At 39.0% G+C, this 19132-nt stretch overlaps 1 protein-coding gene across 3 annotated transcripts in view; it reads right to left on the bottom strand.

Moving 5' to 3' along the window:
- usp13 (ubiquitin specific peptidase 13) overlaps positions 1-19132 on the bottom strand; it is a 34251-nt gene that overhangs the window by 9360 nt on the left and 5759 nt on the right. Inside the window, exons 4-17 of one of the 3 annotated variants that reach the window (XM_077583978.1) lie at positions 16592-16713; positions 15305-15447; positions 14891-15075; positions 13362-13459; positions 13089-13279; positions 12925-12996; positions 11300-11405; positions 9635-9757; positions 7768-7921; positions 7319-7493; positions 7164-7252; positions 6328-6450; positions 2124-2147; positions 1648-1791 (exon numbers count right to left, since the gene is read on the bottom strand). In XM_077583978.1, coding sequence (XP_077440104.1) covers positions 1648-1791; positions 2124-2147; positions 6328-6450; positions 7164-7252; positions 7319-7493; positions 7768-7921; positions 9635-9757; positions 11300-11405; positions 12925-12996; positions 13089-13279; positions 13362-13459; positions 14891-15075; positions 15305-15447; positions 16592-16713 — 1749 coding nt within the window. The remainder of the gene's footprint in view (positions 1-1647; positions 1792-2123; positions 2148-6327; positions 6451-7163; positions 7253-7318; positions 7494-7767; positions 7922-9634; positions 9758-11299; positions 11406-12924; positions 12997-13088; positions 13280-13361; positions 13460-14890; positions 15076-15304; positions 15448-16591; positions 16714-19132) is intronic. The other 2 variants (XM_077583979.1, XM_077583980.1) reach the window with 2 other exon arrangements.

Below are 19132 nucleotides of genomic sequence, written 5' to 3'. Positions count from 1 at the left end.
AAGGCCCCATACCAATAAACGTGCCCTGTCTCTGTGTGTTACTTCCTCACGCCTGCATCCTCCAGGAGGTGGAAGAGCTGACACAGTTGCTGCACAAGAGCTTTTGGGCAGAATTGTGGAGACACGTTTTCGACTCAGAAAAAAGAGCAACTTTGACATTTATATGGAAAAGCTAAGAAAATATATGTGGCCTCTGACGCCAATTTTGTTATAATTCATTATTTCTGAATTGCATTATAATGACTCCTTTGGATAACATTCATTTTCATTTTCAACATGGGTTCACAATTAACCAATTAATTGACGAAGATGGCGCCAAAGGTCTAATCGTTACCTAAAGCCCGAGCAACTTGATGTCATTTTCAGGCGACGGCATGTGGCGAAATAGCCACCCTTGAGAAGGATAAAAATGGCTGGATTTTTGCTACTTAATTCATATTCTACCAACAAAATATTAATTATAATACAGAGATAAGACTAGTGGGGGCGCATAGACCATATTGTTGTAGAGAAGATTTTTGGGTTGACTTCCCTTAACTCATTCAAACCCAAAAATGTGCAAACAAGTTTTTTAACACTTTGTCCTTCACTCCCAAAAACGTATGTATACGTTTTTGTTTTATGTTTTTTTAAATGCTAGAGCCATCAGGCTTTGATGCAACTTCTGACATGAAGAGGTGGCTTAATGCAATGGTAGTTATTTAAAAAAAAACGGCAGCAGGTGGCAGCAGAGTATAAGAGATCAGCCACGGCCATGATGCAACAAGCTTTTTTTTGCCAGTGTTTTCACCAGGAATGTGACTAATGATGAAACTTAGATATATTCTAATGCTAATTGCTGCAAAACGGAAACAGACACAAATATAATTTTTTTCCTGATGAAAGAAGAGACGCTAATCTTTCTTTTGGTAGGTTCCATGTTTTTATAGCAATAGAACACAATATTCTGTGGGACTTGCAAAATCAGTTCAAATCCAGTAAAACAGCCGGGAGCAAAGAGGGTTGCTTAAGTGAAAATGGCTGGGACATAAATGTCTCTGTTCATTGTACCCTGTACCCTCCGTGTTTTATTTTTTTGTCGTAATTTTTATGTTGTGCTTTTATTTTGGCGCACTTGCGGCAGTCCAGGAAGTGCTATCCACTAGCGGTGTCTTTACACTTAACAGAAAGGCGCTAACACAAAAAAAAATAAAAAGCTCAGTGATTCAATGTGTTGCTAACTCAAACGCCAATTTACGTTGTTGCTGTCTAAGCACCTACCTGGAATGGGGGCAATGTATTTGGGTTGTTTTACTGCGATTTTTTATTTGTATGTTATTTTCCATTGAAGTTAAGCTAACGATAGCTTCTCATGAGTGGTTGTTTAATGCTACTAGCTTTCTGTTTTGGATAACTTTGTCATATCTATGACTGAAAATTGTGTTGAGGGTGTATTTGACAACTTTAAGGACTGTTATTTATATATATTACTTATTTGTCTGTGCTATAGCTCTTATGGCGTGTCAATAAATAGATCAAGGAAGGAATAAAAACTTTACCATTAGATTGTCTGGTTTGCGACAATGTCGTCTTCAAATATTGCAAGGAAAAGAACTTCATGTTTCAACAGTTTGAGCGCAGCGACCTTGTGTTCTTCAAGATTCTTACCGGGCTCCTCCATGTGGGCTATGATCCAGTTGAAGGCCATCTCGGGGCCCATGTTGCCGGTGTAGTATACGGCCTTTCTGCAGGCTTCTAGCGGGAAGCCCATCTCTGCCAGCTGCATTACTGCTGCCTCATCTATTTCCGGAGCTAAGGGACACAACGGAGAGCCGCCATCAATAACTTAAAACATACACACACGCGTGCAGCACACACAGTTGCTCATTCACATGTGCTGGCGTCATAGCAACCAGCCTCTCTCTCTCTCTCTCTCTCTCTCTGTCTCTCTCTCTCTCTTTGGGCCTCATTAAGCAAAGAGACCGGAAGACAATGAGCCCCGGGGATGTTTCTTCAGCGCACCACCATCTATCATGGAGCGCGTACGCAAACAAGAAAGTGTTGTGCACCTGCTCAGGCATGCGCGCTCAGTGCTTTGGCTCAATGTGTCATCGTGTTAATGAGAGGAGAGGCAATATACTCACAATCTAAGGAGCTCATGGAGTTATCTGGAACAGAGGAGAAAGGGATGAATCACACACTGCTTCCATATACGTATGCGCTTGCATGCCTTTGTGTATCAAGTGATTACAAGTACATGGATGGAATAAATGAATGTGAAAACAAGTCTCCGCAGCCTCCATTGCTAATATCACAGCTGAATTAACCCGCGTCCCCTTTGTATTCCAATGCTTGGATTGCATGTTGAGTTTGAGTGAAGACAAAAAAAAATAAAAAATTACAGTTTAGAATTAAACCTACATTTTCTGAAAAATAATGCCAAGCAAAACATGCCTCAGTGTCAAAATTAGTGTGTTAATTTAAAGTTGCTTTAACAGCAATAATGTGTTTAATGCGTGATTAATGCCCCTTACTTGGAAAGCCTGTACTGGGCGAATTCCAAGTCGCAACGCAGCAGACACGTCCACGTCTAAATTTAACAGTAATTAATTGAATGATAATGCATATATTTGTGGAAACTGGGGTGAGGTTGTGTTTTACAATTTTAAAAAATGTGCAGAATTTCATAAATTACTTCATGTTAAAGATTCGATAGCTCTTAATATGAAAAGAAAACTGCACCGAGCTGTCATCAATGTCTTACAAATGCAATTATGCCATCTAGTGGCAGAAAAATGACCTCAACACAAATCAATATCACACTCGTTTTTTTACAGTACAGCACATCTTTTTAATTTTAATTCAATTTGATCAATTATTATGAAATTACTGTATCAATGACTAAAAGATACAGCCATATTTCTATTAGTTGAACATTTTTTTCCCCCCTTTTATGTTAACAAGAGTATGAAAACTTAGGAAAATATTTTTTGGTAAATTTAGAACAGATGCAAAAATAGTTAATTATTGAAGTCATGCGATTAAAACATTTAATCACCTGACACCCCCTAATATAAACTACTAAAAAAAAAAAAACAGTGTTCTCTTAATTGTTCTGATTTTTTGGAGCAGTGCATATATACTGCTTAAAACAATTAAGGGAACACTTTCTACCTTTATCTATTTATTTTAGCAGTATATTAATTACGTAAAGAGAAGATGAGAACATGAGAAAGATCTTTACAAGTAGGCCAGACAAAGAGAACTACTTGTTGTTTGCCAATTGTGTTCACATTTTGTTGCTGTTACAGTAAATATCAATGATGTCTATCTGTAATGCCTTAATGGTAGTTATTGTACTCTCAAATTTCCAAACAAAATAAGGCTTGAGAATCTGAGACCCACTGACAATGAAAACAGCAGAAAACGAGGTTACAAGTATAGATTTGTACAAGATAACTTTTGAAAAATTGACAGTCCCAACAAATGATCATGTGTATGCGTTTAGATGACTTTGAGCATTAAGGTGAGAAAAACTGTTCAACAAGTTTGACCTTCTTCATTTACACGTTGTAATCACGTCATTTGGCAAAAGACCGCAAGTTAAAAGTTATTTCAGCTCGCTGCTAGTTTGTGGTGGCCATTACCAGCAAGTCATGTGTAGAAAACAGGTTATCCGGCAAACATTTGTGCTCAATGAGGCGCAGGAGTCCCGGCGAGCGCGAGACACAGCAGGGTCAATATGATTAATCACCGCTCATGCCGGCTTGAGGACAATGGGGCCGGTGGATCATTTGCAGCAGACATAAGTCATCATACAAATGGGGATTAAATAACTCGGCAAAAGTGCTGAAAAAGGACATTTTGTTCTTCTTAACCTCTTTTCGTCTCTCTGCTTAAACCATAATAACAAGACGCTGTGGAAAGAGAGAGAGAAGTTCCAAGGGAGTTTTATCAAGTCAAGTCAATGGCAACTAAATAAATGAAATTGTGGAAACCATATAAAGTTTAACGGAGATAATAGAATATAATTTATTTATTTATTTTTTTTTTTTAAAGAACAGCATTCCAGGTATTTGCAAAACGTGCTGCTGTCAGAGCTAGATAAGCAATTGCACTAGCATGGCCATGTCACATCAAGGCACTTTTCAAGGTGCACATGGAGCTGGAGATAGCAAGCAAGGCGCTGGCGTCCAACCCTCAAACAAAACATGAATGCAAACTTGTGTCGTGTGCATGTGCAGCATATGATTCCGTACACAAAAGACACGATGCTGCGTGTTTCCTTCTTGGAGATAGTGTTCAGCGGGTGAGAGCATTCTGAACACGCCGTGCCTTCTAAAATATTGATGTGGACGCCGAGCGAGCAGATGTGGCTGAACTTTTGGAGCGACTGGAGGAACCCATACTGTTTATTAAAATCACAAGCCGTGGAAAGCATCGCGGGGCACGTTTGCAAGCAAACAATGCAACGTCAATCTGGAAACAGACAACGTGCAAATATATCACCCACAAAATCTGATTATACGGACATGACAACTACTAGCGAAATGTTGCGAGTAGTAAAAATACAACACAACAGATTAGAAACTCCAAAGTCCAACGAGGTCAACCAGAATTTTCTGGAAAAATATGCAAGAGTGGTCAAGTACCCACTAGTAGTGATGGGAAAATGAAGCCTCATGAAGCACTTGTGATATTTTTTGACTCCTCTAGATGGCACTATTGGTTTAAAAAGGCAGTGGAAATGTAATACATTTTCATTGCACTAGCCTTTATATTTGAACCAAGAGCACCATCTAGAGGAGTAAAAAAAAATAGTAAAAGTGCTTCATGAGGCTTCATTTTCCCATCTCCACTAGTACTTTTGGTACATAAAACTTTCCTCAAAATAATGATAAAGAAAGCTCTATATAGCATTTTTTTCTTCTTAAAATTGCATGAAATTAATAGCAGTTTTTGATTGATGATGACTTCCAAAAGTATAGTGTATGAAAATCATCTTATTTCATCTCATTAATTTTAACATTCAATTCTCAGGCATTGTTTTCTTTTTAACTCAAATTAAACATAAAAAATAATTAAAATCCTGCCTTGATAATAAATATTTAATATAAATTTTAAAAATATGAAATCCGAATATATCATACACGTCGTACTTTTTGTAACACTTTTCTCCCCAGGAGAACAAGTTGTAATGCACACATACTATTTTATTGATGGGCTTATGAAATGACCAAGTGGCTTTTCCCTTTTTTTAAGTGTTCACACACAAAATGCAAATAGTGCCTCTGAGCACTCGGGTTCAGTCACAGGAGCTTGCGGCCGTTCCAAAAAAAAAAAACGGGGGGGTTATTATGGGACAATTTCTGATCTAAAAGACAGAATGTAAAAAAACAACAACAACTGGGCACCATAGATACATTTTAAATAATAACTAGACAAAGTGCAATTTCTGCAGAAATTGCGTGGGAATGCTGAAAAGATTCATGCTATTAGCTGAATGTTAAGAGTTGAATGCATGTGCTTATGAATTAAAATTGAAAGATAATTTGTGAAAATTACACATTTTTATTTGTAGTTAAATGACAAATTAATAAAAAGAAAAAATGAACTGGAATTTGTCTAAGGTGGGATTTAATTATTTCATTATAATGTTATAATTAGAAATTAATTAATATTAATATTAATTTATAAATTATAATTTAATAAATTTCAATGCATTTTCTGATATGATAGTCAGTTGGTATCGAACCATCGAATGTATGTGGTCCAAGCAGGGTTTGAACCCAGGTTCTCCGTGCTGGGGGGCAAATGCTCTAAGCACTGAGCTAACTTGACTTGTTCAAATTCATGGCCAATGGCGTATTTATTTTGAAAAGTGTCATCTGATGCTGAAAGCTAACAAGCATTTAATCATTTCAGAGAAATTATCATCTATTTCCTGATATGATAGTCAGTTGGCAAACATGTAAAAGTAAAACTTGGATATATTTGCAATGTACAGTCGGCGGTGGGATTCGGACCTACAACCTCCTGTTTACTGGACAATGCTCTGCTGGCAATGATGATCAGTTGCATGTATGAAAGTGGGTGTGAAAAGTGTCAGTCCCATTGAAAATGAATGGGAAAAAGTTGATATTTAACGTTAAATTGTGTGAATGCTTCAGCATTCCCACAATAATAATAATAATTGGGAAACATTGTATGATGAACATCATTTTTTTGTGTTTTAAAAGATATTATCCTGTATTCACTTTTTTGCCAAAGAGACACATTTCATTCAAGAGGAGCTGCAGCAATGTGGAGACTGTGGAGCATAACACTGCAGAATGTGTTTTTGAATACCTCTGCTGTCTTCAGGCAGCACAATGGGCGGCATGAGGTCAGGGAGCTCCTCTTCACTTGATTGCAGCCCTATGGCCCTTAGACGGCTCAGATCCAGAAAGTCTGGCACATCAATGCCCAAATCTACACACAAACACAGTTGAAACATTTTTACTGGTATATAAAAGTATCTTTCTTGTTGAATACGGCATATCAAATACAGGGGAGGTCCATCCATATTTTAGACTGCTTTTCCTCGTTAGTTGGAGCTGACTTTGCATTTACTCACATTTACACTAGTCTTTATGGACAATTTAGAGCCTTCAATGGAACCTAACGTTGTTTTAGTGATGTATGAGTAAGATAGATTAACTGGAGAAAACCCACTCAGACACAGGGGGAACATGCAGGAAGGCCAGAGCCGCGATTGGAACCCAGAACCTTTCAACTGTGAGCTAGATATGCTAACCGTAAACTGACAATACTGCTCTTTTTCTGACAATGTCTATTTCATAAATGCTTAAACCTGAATACAAATAGCTAAGCAACTCTTCCACAATATCAGTGCCTCATGAATTATAGCTCACTGCTGCCCTCTGTTGGATGATTTTCACAGTACTGTCCTCCTGATAGATAACACTGATACAAGGTAGGGCCATCTTTTTTTGTATTCCTCATTTGCAACTGCCTATATCTTAGAACCATGCACCTTAGCTCCTCCCACAAGGATTCATGTAAATATTACTCTATTATATTGTGATGTGGCAGCATGGTGGCCACGTAAAATAAGATCCTCAATGGCTGGAGGACCTAAGAGCAATGCAAATAAGAAAAAGTACAGCCTTGATAATAATTACCTAGTTTCTTTGGCACCCAGTCAACTCCAAATGTGAATTTCTTGATTTGGACCGCCAGATATTCTGGAAACGAGGCGAAGCGGGACGTTCTGAGGAGAAAAGCGACAAGAAATGTAAGCGTATTAAACTGAGGATAGAACATGCCAGGATCTTACTTGACTCCGGCTGACTTGGCCTGCAACGCCGAACTCCAGAAGTCTGGCACGTTCTCGGGCTCAGTGAACGCCTGCAGGCAGGCGGTGAAAGGGATGCGAGCCCTCACGGGCTCAGGAGGAGTTCTCATGTTCTCCTCGGCTTCCCTCCGCTTGGCCTCGTATGACAAGAGCTCCTCTGGCGGGACCAAAAGTTATAGAGTGACATTTGTAGAGTGCTATTTTATGCAGTAAAAAAACATAATGCAAACTTTTTTTGCAAGGCTGGAAGGAAGAGCGGATTACTGGCATGGTCTTTTCACTTCTGTGGGGGGGGGGGGGATTTGAGATATGAGTGTTTTGAGATACGAGCGTGGGCATGGAACGAACGAAACTCGCCAATGCGGTTCTGTAATTGTGAACCCGCTACAGTGCGTGCTGATTCTTGCTTCGAGCTCACGGTTCTCCTTTACCTCGATTGGTTGCGGCCTCGATGGGGGCTGGCAACTGAATGCAGTAGTCCACCCGCTGAGTGTATCGAACCCGACGTGTCTGGCAGCACTGGACTCGCTCCTCCACCAGGAAACGGAAGGCGTCGCTCGGATTCTCTGAGCTCGTACTGTTCCTCTGCAGAAATATGAAGTAGATGATAATGATGGCTTTTATGTATTTGTCACATTAACTAACTGCTGCCACTCTGCCAATATAATGTGCTGAAAATGATTAAATATTTATTATCTGTAAAGTCTATTTTAATGTTGAGAGTATTTTCCAGCAGTCTAATACTGATTAATCATGTCTTTTTCATTGTTCTATTTTATGTGCAAAATTTTACTGGATGCAGTGTTAATTTTGACAAGAAAATTTTTGACTTTTGACTAAAATTAAGGTTTTAGTCATGATATTGTCATCGGATTGTATTTTAGTTTTGAGTCAACGAAAATAAAGTTTCCAATAAAATCAATGTTTTCCTTCAGCATACATTTGTTTTGTTTTATTTTGTTTGTTTGTCACATTTAACACAACACTGTCTTTATTAAACATTGTTTATTAAACATTGTTTCAATTAAATATGTGTCATCTGAAAGGGAAAGTCAACCCCCCAATATTTTTTTGTATGTTCTATGCAACCCGACTGGTCTAAAAATGGTATTCTGGTTAATATTATGTTAGTGGAATATGAGCTAAGCAGCAAAATCCAGTAGTTCTTATCCATCTCAGGCGGCGGCCATTTTGCCACTTGCTGTCGACTGAAGATGACATCACAGTTGCTCAGGTCTCAGGTAACAACCAATCACACGAACGTTTGAAGTTATCACACATACAGTAAAATAGTTTGACAACCTGCAAGTAGTTAAAAAGAAAGGCTTTGTTTTTGACGTTGTTGGAAATCAAGCCAAAATACATTTCTTGACAATAATATGTTCTATGCAACTCCAATTGTCTAAATATGGTATTTTGGTTAATATTGCGTTAGTGGAATATGAGTTAAGTGGCAAAATCCAGGAGTTTTTATCCATCTCAGGGGGCGGCCATTTTGCCACTTGCTGTTGAGTGAAAATGACATCACAGTTGCTCAGGTCTCAGGTAAGAACCAATCACAGCTCAGCTTCAAAAAACAGCTGAGCTGTGATTGGCCATTGCCTGAGCCGTGAGCAACATTGATGTCATCTTCAGTCGACATCAAATGGCAAAATGGCCGCCCCCTGAAATGGATAAAAACTGGCTGGATTTTGCTTCATAACTCATATTCCAAAAATGTAATATTAATCAGAATGTTTAGACTAGTGAGGTCACATATAACATATTGTCAAGAAATGTTTAAGGTTGACTTCCACTTTAAAACTTAGTTTACACCTCAATTTAAAAAAAAAAAGTGCTAAATTGCCAGAGATTAATCCTGCAGCTGCACATGTTTGAACATCACATAAATTGCAGTGAACCGTTTCTGAGTGGTTCTTTTCTCCCATCCGCGTTTCATTTTTTTCTTCTGATTGGATTTTGTGAATTTTCGTCACTGTGTTGTTTCGTTTTACTCATTGACAAAATTTGTCAGTCAATTTTAGTTATTGTCATCGTTTCAATGAATTACTTTTATTTTAGTTTTCGTTTCATTTTCCTCTGGGAAAAAAAATCTCGACAAAATGATCACTCTCTTGATGGATTGTACTCATACACGTAGATTATCCTCAAAATCCTATTATGGAGGAAATAGTGGTAAAACAATCAATAAATTGTTTATTTGACAATAATATCTTTATGTAAAGAGGCTGGTTCCAGTCAAGACAAGGGCATAATAGAAAGCTTTATAAGTGGATGTGGAGGTTAAATCCAACTCACCTCCACCAAGTTGATCATATGCAGGAAGAACTCTTGTGCGTCTTGTTGCCTGTTGGAGGAAAATTCCGGATGTCCCCGGCTGACGAGAGACTTCAGCATCCGAGGGGAGATGCCTTTCTGTTGCTGCCGGAAGAAAAACAAACAGCATCACCGGACGAACTGAACATTGAACAAGGCCGCACAGCAAACCCGATTGGTTCTTCTCGATGTTAAAATAAAATGTAAGAGAATTATTTTCTGGGAAGCTGTTCAAAAAAAGCTGAATCTTGATTTTAAAGCCACAACCCCTCCCCGCACCGTCTCACCCAGCTGTCATTAACGTGTCCAGACGTGATCTATACCATCGCATGTGGAGGATGACCTGCACTCTGAACCATCAATTACAGAGGCTGACGAGGCTTAAAGCAAATTCACTTCCCAGCTCAATGGCTCCCGTAATACTTTAATGGCTTTTCACATCCTGACGACCGAGAAGAACGTGTTTGGGAAGATAATGATTTCCTGAAGTGTGCAAAAGTAGTAAGATTTTTAAAAACATACATATCCAAATAAAACGGTGATTGTATCCTGGGGTACAATTAGTAGCCATGTTGGGGTAAAATATGACAACTTTTTTACTGCACAGTATTGGTTCAACTTGTGTCGTTTTGAGGCGATGCCGATTAGTCTTCCACATGAAAATAGTAGCAAAGTGAAAGTGCAAAAAAATGTGCCACAATGAATATATTCACTTTACTACATTGCCATGTTGATTTGAACTGAATTGTTCATCCTTAAGCAGTACCTTGACGTAAGAGTTTATTCCGTCCTGTGACTAAGCTTGTAACACAATCTTGCCCATTGAAATTAATAAAAAAAATGGGGGGAAGAATAAAGAAAGAAAGAAAGAAAGAAAGCAAGAAAAATAAATAAATAAAAATGTATTTAAATAAATAAATCAAATTAAATAAATAAATAATTTTAATAAATACATACATAAATAAATAAAAGTAAATAAATAAATAAATAATTAATTAATTAATAATTAATGAATAAACTCGACCAATCAAGGCTTATAACTCTAAAAACTTGGAAATTGGAGTACTTATAAGTTATAACCATTTTAAACCTGCTTGACCAAGAGTGACCATCGCCTATAATATGGTATCAACTCCAGATTCTTGGAACCCCAGGTGACCAGGTACTACAAATAGTACCTGATAGCACCCGCTTTACCCAGGGGAAAAGCATCATTAGCAAGTCGAGCCATGTTAAGATAAATATGTACCTTGTCCTTAATAGGAATACACTTGAGCTTGAGTCTATCCCAAGAAACGATTTAAGCGCAAAATAAAGACAGCAAGAAGAAAGAAAAGCAACGGCGCAAGTGGAACCGTGACAGCTGCCTTCACAAGCAAATGTGGCGTTGCAGCCAACAGCTATTTTCAGACTGAGAGAAAGACAGTCCAAGCACATTCTGAAAAGCGTGCAATAGTTTGTGTCACTCAGCCTTTGCATCACAAACGGCAAACTACATGAAAGCTAAAGAGACTCATTCACACGTTAGCATTTCAGTGAAATTGTTTTTGTTTGTTTGTTTGTTTGTTTGTTTGTTTGTTTGTTGGCTGGCACTGGCTAGTAGCATGCTTGTGTGGACTACGCGGCCACTTGTGGAGCTGAACATACCCAGTTTAATACCTTGTATTCTTCTTTCATCACCTGTTCAATGAGCTCAGATTTCATGGGTGGTTTGGAGTACTGGCCTGAGAGGAGCCCGTGGCCCACTTTAGCCCTGTTGGACAAAACACAGTTCAAAATAGGACAGCATAAAATGACTCTTTGTTCTATTTTAACAAGATGTCTTCATTTGTCAGATTATTAGTTTGTTAAATAGTTGTTTTATAAACTCTTTCATCTAGTCTAACTCTCCGTTTCTTGACTCACACACGTCCGACAGGTTCAATATTATGAACCCAATACAACAGTTTTGCAATGTATTTGTTTTTAATTTCATGATTCATCCATCCATTTTTTCAACTATTTATTCTCACGAGTGTCGCTGGTGAGCTGGAGCCTCTCCCAGGTGAATATATATATATATATATATATATATATATATATAGCTCCAGCTCACCAGCTGTTCAAACATGAAACAGACTGCAGCCTGAATTTTCAGATGAATAAATCCATTTTCATATGAATCTTACAGTGTACATGTACAAGTTTACTGATCAGTATTTTCTAAATTTGAGTTTAAAAAAAAAAAAATCGCAATAATCAATTTATAAATTCGGATCGGGATTAATCGGTATCGAATCGAATCGTGACCTATGAATCGTGATACGGATCGAATCGGCAGGTACTAGGCAATTCACACCCCAAATATAATATATAAAACTGTTAGGGGGGGAGAATCATAAACAGGTAAATCTGCCGGTGCTGAACCGCAACCATGTGGGTGTCTACTGTATAGTGTAATTCTGTTTATTTACATGTCATTATATACTGTATTCTTAGTGAATCCCTCTCATCCTCATTGATTTGTCTTAACCAAAAATTCCCGTTTATTTATTTTCTTTCTGCATCATAATGAGCACGGTCAGGATTTTCTTAAATGTTATATTAATAAATATTTGTATTTAATTGGTAACTTCACTAATTCATCATTTCAATATACCGGTAATTCATCGTTAATTAGAGTAAAAATAATAGAGTTATTTTTTCTACCTTTATCAGCATGTATTGAATTTTTGAGCAAAAAATAATCACATAATAATAATAATAATAATAATATTAATAATAATGACATTGACTATTGTGATTATTATGATTATTATTGTTATCATTATCATTGAGGTGTGCAGGATCCCTCTATAGATACCAAATTTGGTTAATCGCCTATTAAAGGGTTAAACCATTTTTGACGAAAGCACATATTTGTTCTTATGCTAACCTTGACTAAGGTAAGCATGATATTTGTTTTTATGCTAATCTTATCTACTTACTTCAGGGAGGTTACTGACATAACCACCTTCATTCCCCAAAAAAAACAAACACTTAACCTGTTCTGATAAATAAAAATAGTGACAATAACATGTTGAGGCGATGAAAGTCACAGGCTGTGACAACTCAGCTTTGAGCGTCACACTGTTGCAACACATTGCCTTATGCCATAAAAGTACATCAAAATTTACTTGGACAGGCTGTAGAAAAGACTCTCAACTAAATCTTTACATGTGTATTATTGCAAAACTGCCAAGACTGAATAGTTTGCACATAAATCTACATTGTGTAGTGCTGGAGTCACTTACATTTGTGTGGCAAAGTCCTGTGTGGGATCGAGAGGTGAATAGTCAAATATCCTCTGAAGATTCCCAACATACCTACAGATGCGAATGTTGAACAATCAACACGGACATCTTTTAGTCAGAAAATTATCAAAACCTTGCAAATAACATTATATAATAATACTCACATCCTCTGGAAGTCTGGGATGCTGAAGAGGACCTGTATGACTGTGCTGAGGTAGCAGCTGTTGCCGAGGTTTTTGATGCCCGTGTGACCGGAACCGTACACCGCTTTCAGTTTCATGCCCGACTCCTGGATCACCTCCCACTCGCTGACGCGAGGCCGGGCGTTATTGTCTGTGTGGAGGCCGTTCTCTGTCTAAGGGGGGTAACCCAGGCACACCTTTCAGTATGTTTCAAATGTGTTACAGAATGCGTGCATCAAAGACACGATGACTTACTTTTTTCTGCATCTGTAGCATGTCGATTCCAAAGTGGGAGAGGTGCTCCGATATTTGCGGGTCTATCACGGCTTCCTCCTCCTCAAAAGAATAGACATCTGAAACCAGGAGTTCAGTTAGTCAATACCCTGGAACCTCCAAAATCATAAAATTCAGAGATAGACCAAGATTTTGGGTAAATTAGGGGTCTATAATGTGTATCCAGCAGTATTTATCAATATCCGAAGGCGGCCATTTTGCCACTTGCGATCAAGTCAAAATGACATCACAGTTGTTCTGATCTCAAGTAACAACCAATCAAAGCTCAGCTTCACAAAACAGGTGAGCTGTGATTGGTCGTTGTAACATTAATCAGAATGTCATGTTTAGAGTAGTGAGGTCACATATAACATATTATTGTCAAGAAACGTTTAAGGTTGACTTTTCCTTTAATACACCAGCAAACTACTTAAATTATGGGGGGGATCACTGATCTGTATATATTGTTGGATAGCTGTTAGCCGTTGAAGCCACAGGGCGGCCATTTTACCACTCCAATCTCGCGAGCGGATTACTGTATACTATACGTTTACGTACAGATTAGACATATACAGCTCGTAGGTGGGGCAGGGGGGAGGGGGGGGGGGCTCGGGGTAACTATTTTATTTTATTGTATCGCTCAGTGGTATAGTTATAAAATTCAAAAAACAGTGTGGACAAATTAGAGATTACACGCACATCTTTTGGGACTGTACGGAATTGAAAACATTTTGGGAAGGAATTAGGAGTGAATTTTGCATTATATTTAACACCCAGATTGAATGGAACCCGAAAATTTTCGTCTTTGGGGTGGGTGTCCCTGGCTCGCATACTGTATGTTGGTATAAACCATTACCCCCTACAGTCAACCAGTGGAAAGACAGGACATTGAAAATATACATGATGGAGAAAATAACTGCAAAATTTAAATTTAAGTACAGTGTGGTTTAAAAAAATATTTAAAACACATTTTAGATTTGTTTGTTTTTTACTGAACATTTAGTCATACACTAGGGTCATGATGGGGGGCTTAGTAGCTTTTTTAGGTGGTATTTGGTGTTGAAAAGGTTTGAGAAGCACTGCACCTAACAGACAGGGGAAGTCAAAACCTTAGACATTTGACAATAATAGGTTATATGTGACATCACTAGTCCAAACATGACATTCTGATTAATATAACATTTGTGAAATATGTGCTATGCAGTAAAACCCAGCCATTTTTATCCATCTCAGGGGCTGCCCATTTTACCACTTGCTGTCGACTGACGATGACATCACAGTTGCTCAGGGCTCAGACAACGACCAATCACAGCTCACCTGTTTTCTGAAGCAACATTAATGTCATAGACAAATGGGGCTGCATAGAACATATTATTGTCAAGAATTTTTTTTTTTTTGGGGGGGGGGGTGAAGTCCCCTACGAATTTTAATGTGTTGAGGGTTTTGTCACTTTACATTAAATTCTTCTGTATTGGATGAGAGATCGAAGCAAAACATCAGCGCTATCAGACCTGCTCCATCCGGGGTGATGGTGTCCAGTTTGACAGCCAGCGGGTGTTTGGTCTCTTTGTAGTGGTCCAGAGCGTGGCCGTTCCCACCGCTGCCATCAAAGAACCACTTCCCGCAGAGCATGGCGCCGTCCGTCAGGTTCAGCCACAGGTTCTCTCTCATCTCGCACTTCTGACACTTCCAGCCACTGCCGGCAGGGAATAACAATAACGTCACTGTTGTGTTGCCATTTGATTCACCACACAGTTGTTTGTTAAAACGTCATGCTAATAAATCAATTTTAAAAAACATAGAGATCAAATCCTTATACTGTACATTTAGTCCGTTTCCATCCAGGCTTCTTGAAAATATGAGAGCTCTAACGAAGATCTAGAACATCCCATCAGTCCCGTAAGGTGGTGTGGGGGTTGTCCTACCTGGGAGGGATTCTGACTTCATTGTCGAGCTGTCTGAGGCTTCTGGCGTGTCTGGAAACTTGGATTTCCTCCTCCCAGGATTCCGGCTCCTGCTTTTTGTAGGCTGACGGCGCATTGAGCACTGCATCACAGGCGATGGTTACCTGGATGGACCGGAGGAGAGGTGACGCCCTGTTAGAAACTACACATCAACCTATGTTCTCATTTGATTCGATTTATTATTATATTTTCCTGTCGTGAGGAACAGCAAAACATGAAAGAACATAAGATGTACAAAGAAAAATGTGCGTTAAAGCATTGTATACCAAAACTAGATGTTGTGTATCAACAACAAAAACATGCAAGACATTTAGAGTTGAAGTCAAACTTAAACATTTCTTGACAATAATATGTTCCATGTGACCTCACTAGTCTAAACATGACATTCTGATTAATATTACATTTTTGGATTATGAGTTATGAAGCAAAATCCAACCGTTTTTATCCATCTCAGGGGGCGGCCATTTTGCCACTTGTTGTCGACTGAAGATGACATCAATGTTACTGAGGACTCAGGCAACAACCAATCAGAGCTCATATGTTTTCTGAAGCAGTGTTGTGATTGGTTGTTACCTGAGACCTGAGCAACATTGATGTCATCTTCAGTCGAACGCAAGTGGCAAAATGGCCGCCCCCTGAGATGGATAAAAACACAATTTTCCACTAAGTAATATTAACCAGAACACCATATTTAGACTTGTGGGGCTGCATAGAACATATTATTGTTTAAAAAAATGTTTGGGTTGACTTCCTCTTTAAATAAAAAGCAAATCTAAATCCATTCTCCATGCATGCAACAAACCCAACAAAACAGGCCACTTCATTAGGTACACCTGCACAATTGAATGCTATCAGTCCAAGAGCAACCAAAAAGATGCCTTTGCAAAGACAATAAGGAGTTTGCAGTGTTTCACATGCGTTGACAAAATTAAACACATCGTTGATCCCTCTCAATCAACACATTGGAAATGAAATCAGTACAGTGAGAAGTGTTGCTACAGCTCTTGTATTGGGCGCAGTTGCATCAAACAGGTGTACCTAATGTTGTGGCCATTGAGCGCATGTGCATCCAGTGGTGTTCCCCCATTGCTTGTGTTCACATTCACATAACACAAGACAACCTCTAAGGTCTGTTATACAATAACACTGTGTATATTTTTGAGTGGGGGGAGTGGCAGGGAGCGGGGGGTTCTCCACTGAGTGCACCCTCTCTATTGACATGGATGAAAGCACACCAAACTCACTGACCAGAGCGGGTAACTCCTCAATATTTGGTAAGGCGATCTCGAAGTGGTCTGGAAATATAACAAGCTTGGCCTCGTCCTCGTACTCATAATCCTCGCCGTTAAAATCACGGTTTAGCTCTAAATCTTCAAAAGGAGGAAGCAAATATTCAGTCAACCTCTTACGTCGCTCATTTTAATCATACTTCTTTTACTTTTAAACATTTTGGCCAAAAAGGTTGATCCTCAAACAATCAAATGGCGTTTTTAACCTTCAGTGACTGAATACCTTTATATAATCATGATGACTGCTTCCAGTTGGAGTGCATACTGTATATTTAGCCCTCATCGACAACCAGTGAACAGTTACGGATGGTTGAATCAAATCATTCCAACCAAAAAGATGGAGTGGCCTTTTACCACATTTTTACCAAAAATACTGTTTTTTTTTGTGTGTAATACTTTACTGGGCAGTTTCAAGGGCATCTCATCAAAAAGACCCCAACCTCAGCCCATTAGATGTTTGGTGACTTTAAAGTGCAGGTCTCACTCTAAGGCAGTAGAACCATGTGATTTCACTGAGTCAATCAGCACACACCAACCATGACCTTTAACCGCAATGCGACACGGTGACATAGTTAGAGGGGAAGTCAACCCCAATTTTTTGGGGACAATAATATGTTCTATGCAGCCCCACTCGTCTAAATGTGGTATTCTGGTTAATATTGCGTTAGGAGAACATGAGTTAAGAAGCAAACTCCAGACGTGTTTATCCATCTCAGGGGGCGGCCATTTTGCCACTTGCTGTCAACTGAAGATGACATCAATGTATCACAGCCCAGCTTCAGAAAACAGGTGAGCTGTGATTGGTCGTTGCCTGAGCAACTGTGATGTCATCTTCAGTCGACAGTCAGTTGCAAAATGGCCGCCCCCTGAGACTTTTCTTCTTCTTCTACCTCATTTCCCACAAATGTAATATTAATCAGAATGTCATGTTTAGACTAATGATGTCAGATATAACATTTTATTGTCAAGAAATGTTTCTAAGGTTGACTTCCCTTTTAAGCTATATAATAAAAGGTTTAAAGTGAGCCATTTTAAGATAAAAAGAAAAACTTTTATTTTCTAATCCAACCAGAACTTGTTCGCTTCCGTCAACATGATTAGGGAATGGGGATTTTGGGTACAAGTCAGGGCTCTGCCATTCTTGGTCTCAGTTTTTGTACAAGTAAAATACCACCCCCCCGCCCCCCAACCCCCCCAAAAAAAAATTGGGACTTATAGTCCAGTGTGATTTATGGCTTCTTTTTCCTTCATGATACATTTGATGGTCATATAATGCTGTCAATGAGCAGCCAAAGGTTCAAGGTCAAGAGGATCATGGAAACTTCTCAGGGAAGCAACAAAAGGATGGATTGGCTCAGAGGACTGTTATGGGGCAGACCATTATCATACATACATAAATAAACCGGATGACACCATGAATAATTACAAAAGGCTGTGCTCAGAACGACTATTTGCGATGTGTACGTCATAATGAAGGAGACTGACGCGCAACATCGAGGCCTTTGGGGTGAAGTGGAAGGCATTCCTCCGCCGCCGGGCAAGCGGAGAGGAAGGTGGGCTAGACCCCCCTCGGTCCTTGCCAAGCAGCGTCACAGCGGCGAGGGGGAGACTAGGTGGCTTGACAGGTGGCGGCAGCTGAAGGGCCAGCGAGAGACACGAGGCGGCCCCGCTGTAAACCAACTACCCTCCGAGCCATGGCTGTGCATGTGGCACTTTGATTTAGAACAGTTACTAACCGCACATACACATAAACCGCCTATATTTAGATCGTGGGAGGAAGAGGAGGACTTTGATTAGGGGAAAATATCTGACGTCTTTAGCAACAAACAATGACAGCGGTGGCGTTTCTGACCAGGAAAAAAATACAGCGTAAGACTTTAAAACATACGGCACATACTCCGGCATTGTATTTTACTAAATCAATAACTTTTCATTTCGGCCCGGCTTAATCTTATGCTGCTGATTTTTTTTTCATTCATCACAGTGATGCCTGACAAGGTAACACGGTTTACTAGTGGTCGCCATGTCTGCCTCACAGTTCTGAGATTCCGGATTGAAATCTCGGCTCTAGCACTGCTGTGAGAAGAAAATGAATGGAATGGATGGAATACCGTATGAAATGCATTTTAAAAATGAAGCAACAAAAGGACATGCTATATCCCTGCAATGTGGACAAAGGTATTTGGTCACATGGCTATTAGAGTGAAAGGAAGCAAAATTAGGGATTGGCATCCATCCATTTTCAATAGCACATGTTCTCATTAGGTTCACAGGTGACCTGAAAACTATTCCTGATATTCACGTTTGTATAATGATGAAAATTATTATTATTTCTTTTATCACAGTATTTGCTGGTGTTCCTTTTGTGCATCAGCCGGGTGCAAACCAGTCACTCAAGTCAATTATTCTGTTCATATACTAAGCACCTTATTATTATTATTGCTATATACACATTAATTAACATATTTATGGAATGAAGCGGGAAGCCGAAGTATCTGAA

The sequence above is a fragment of the Vanacampus margaritifer genome, chromosome 13, assembly GCF_051991255.1.
Source record: "Vanacampus margaritifer isolate UIUO_Vmar chromosome 13, RoL_Vmar_1.0, whole genome shotgun sequence".
Lineage (NCBI taxonomy): Eukaryota > Metazoa > Chordata > Actinopteri > Syngnathiformes > Syngnathidae > Vanacampus > Vanacampus margaritifer.
The sequence above is the reverse complement of the archived record's forward strand: the minus strand, read 5'-3'. Positions and strand labels throughout refer to the sequence as shown.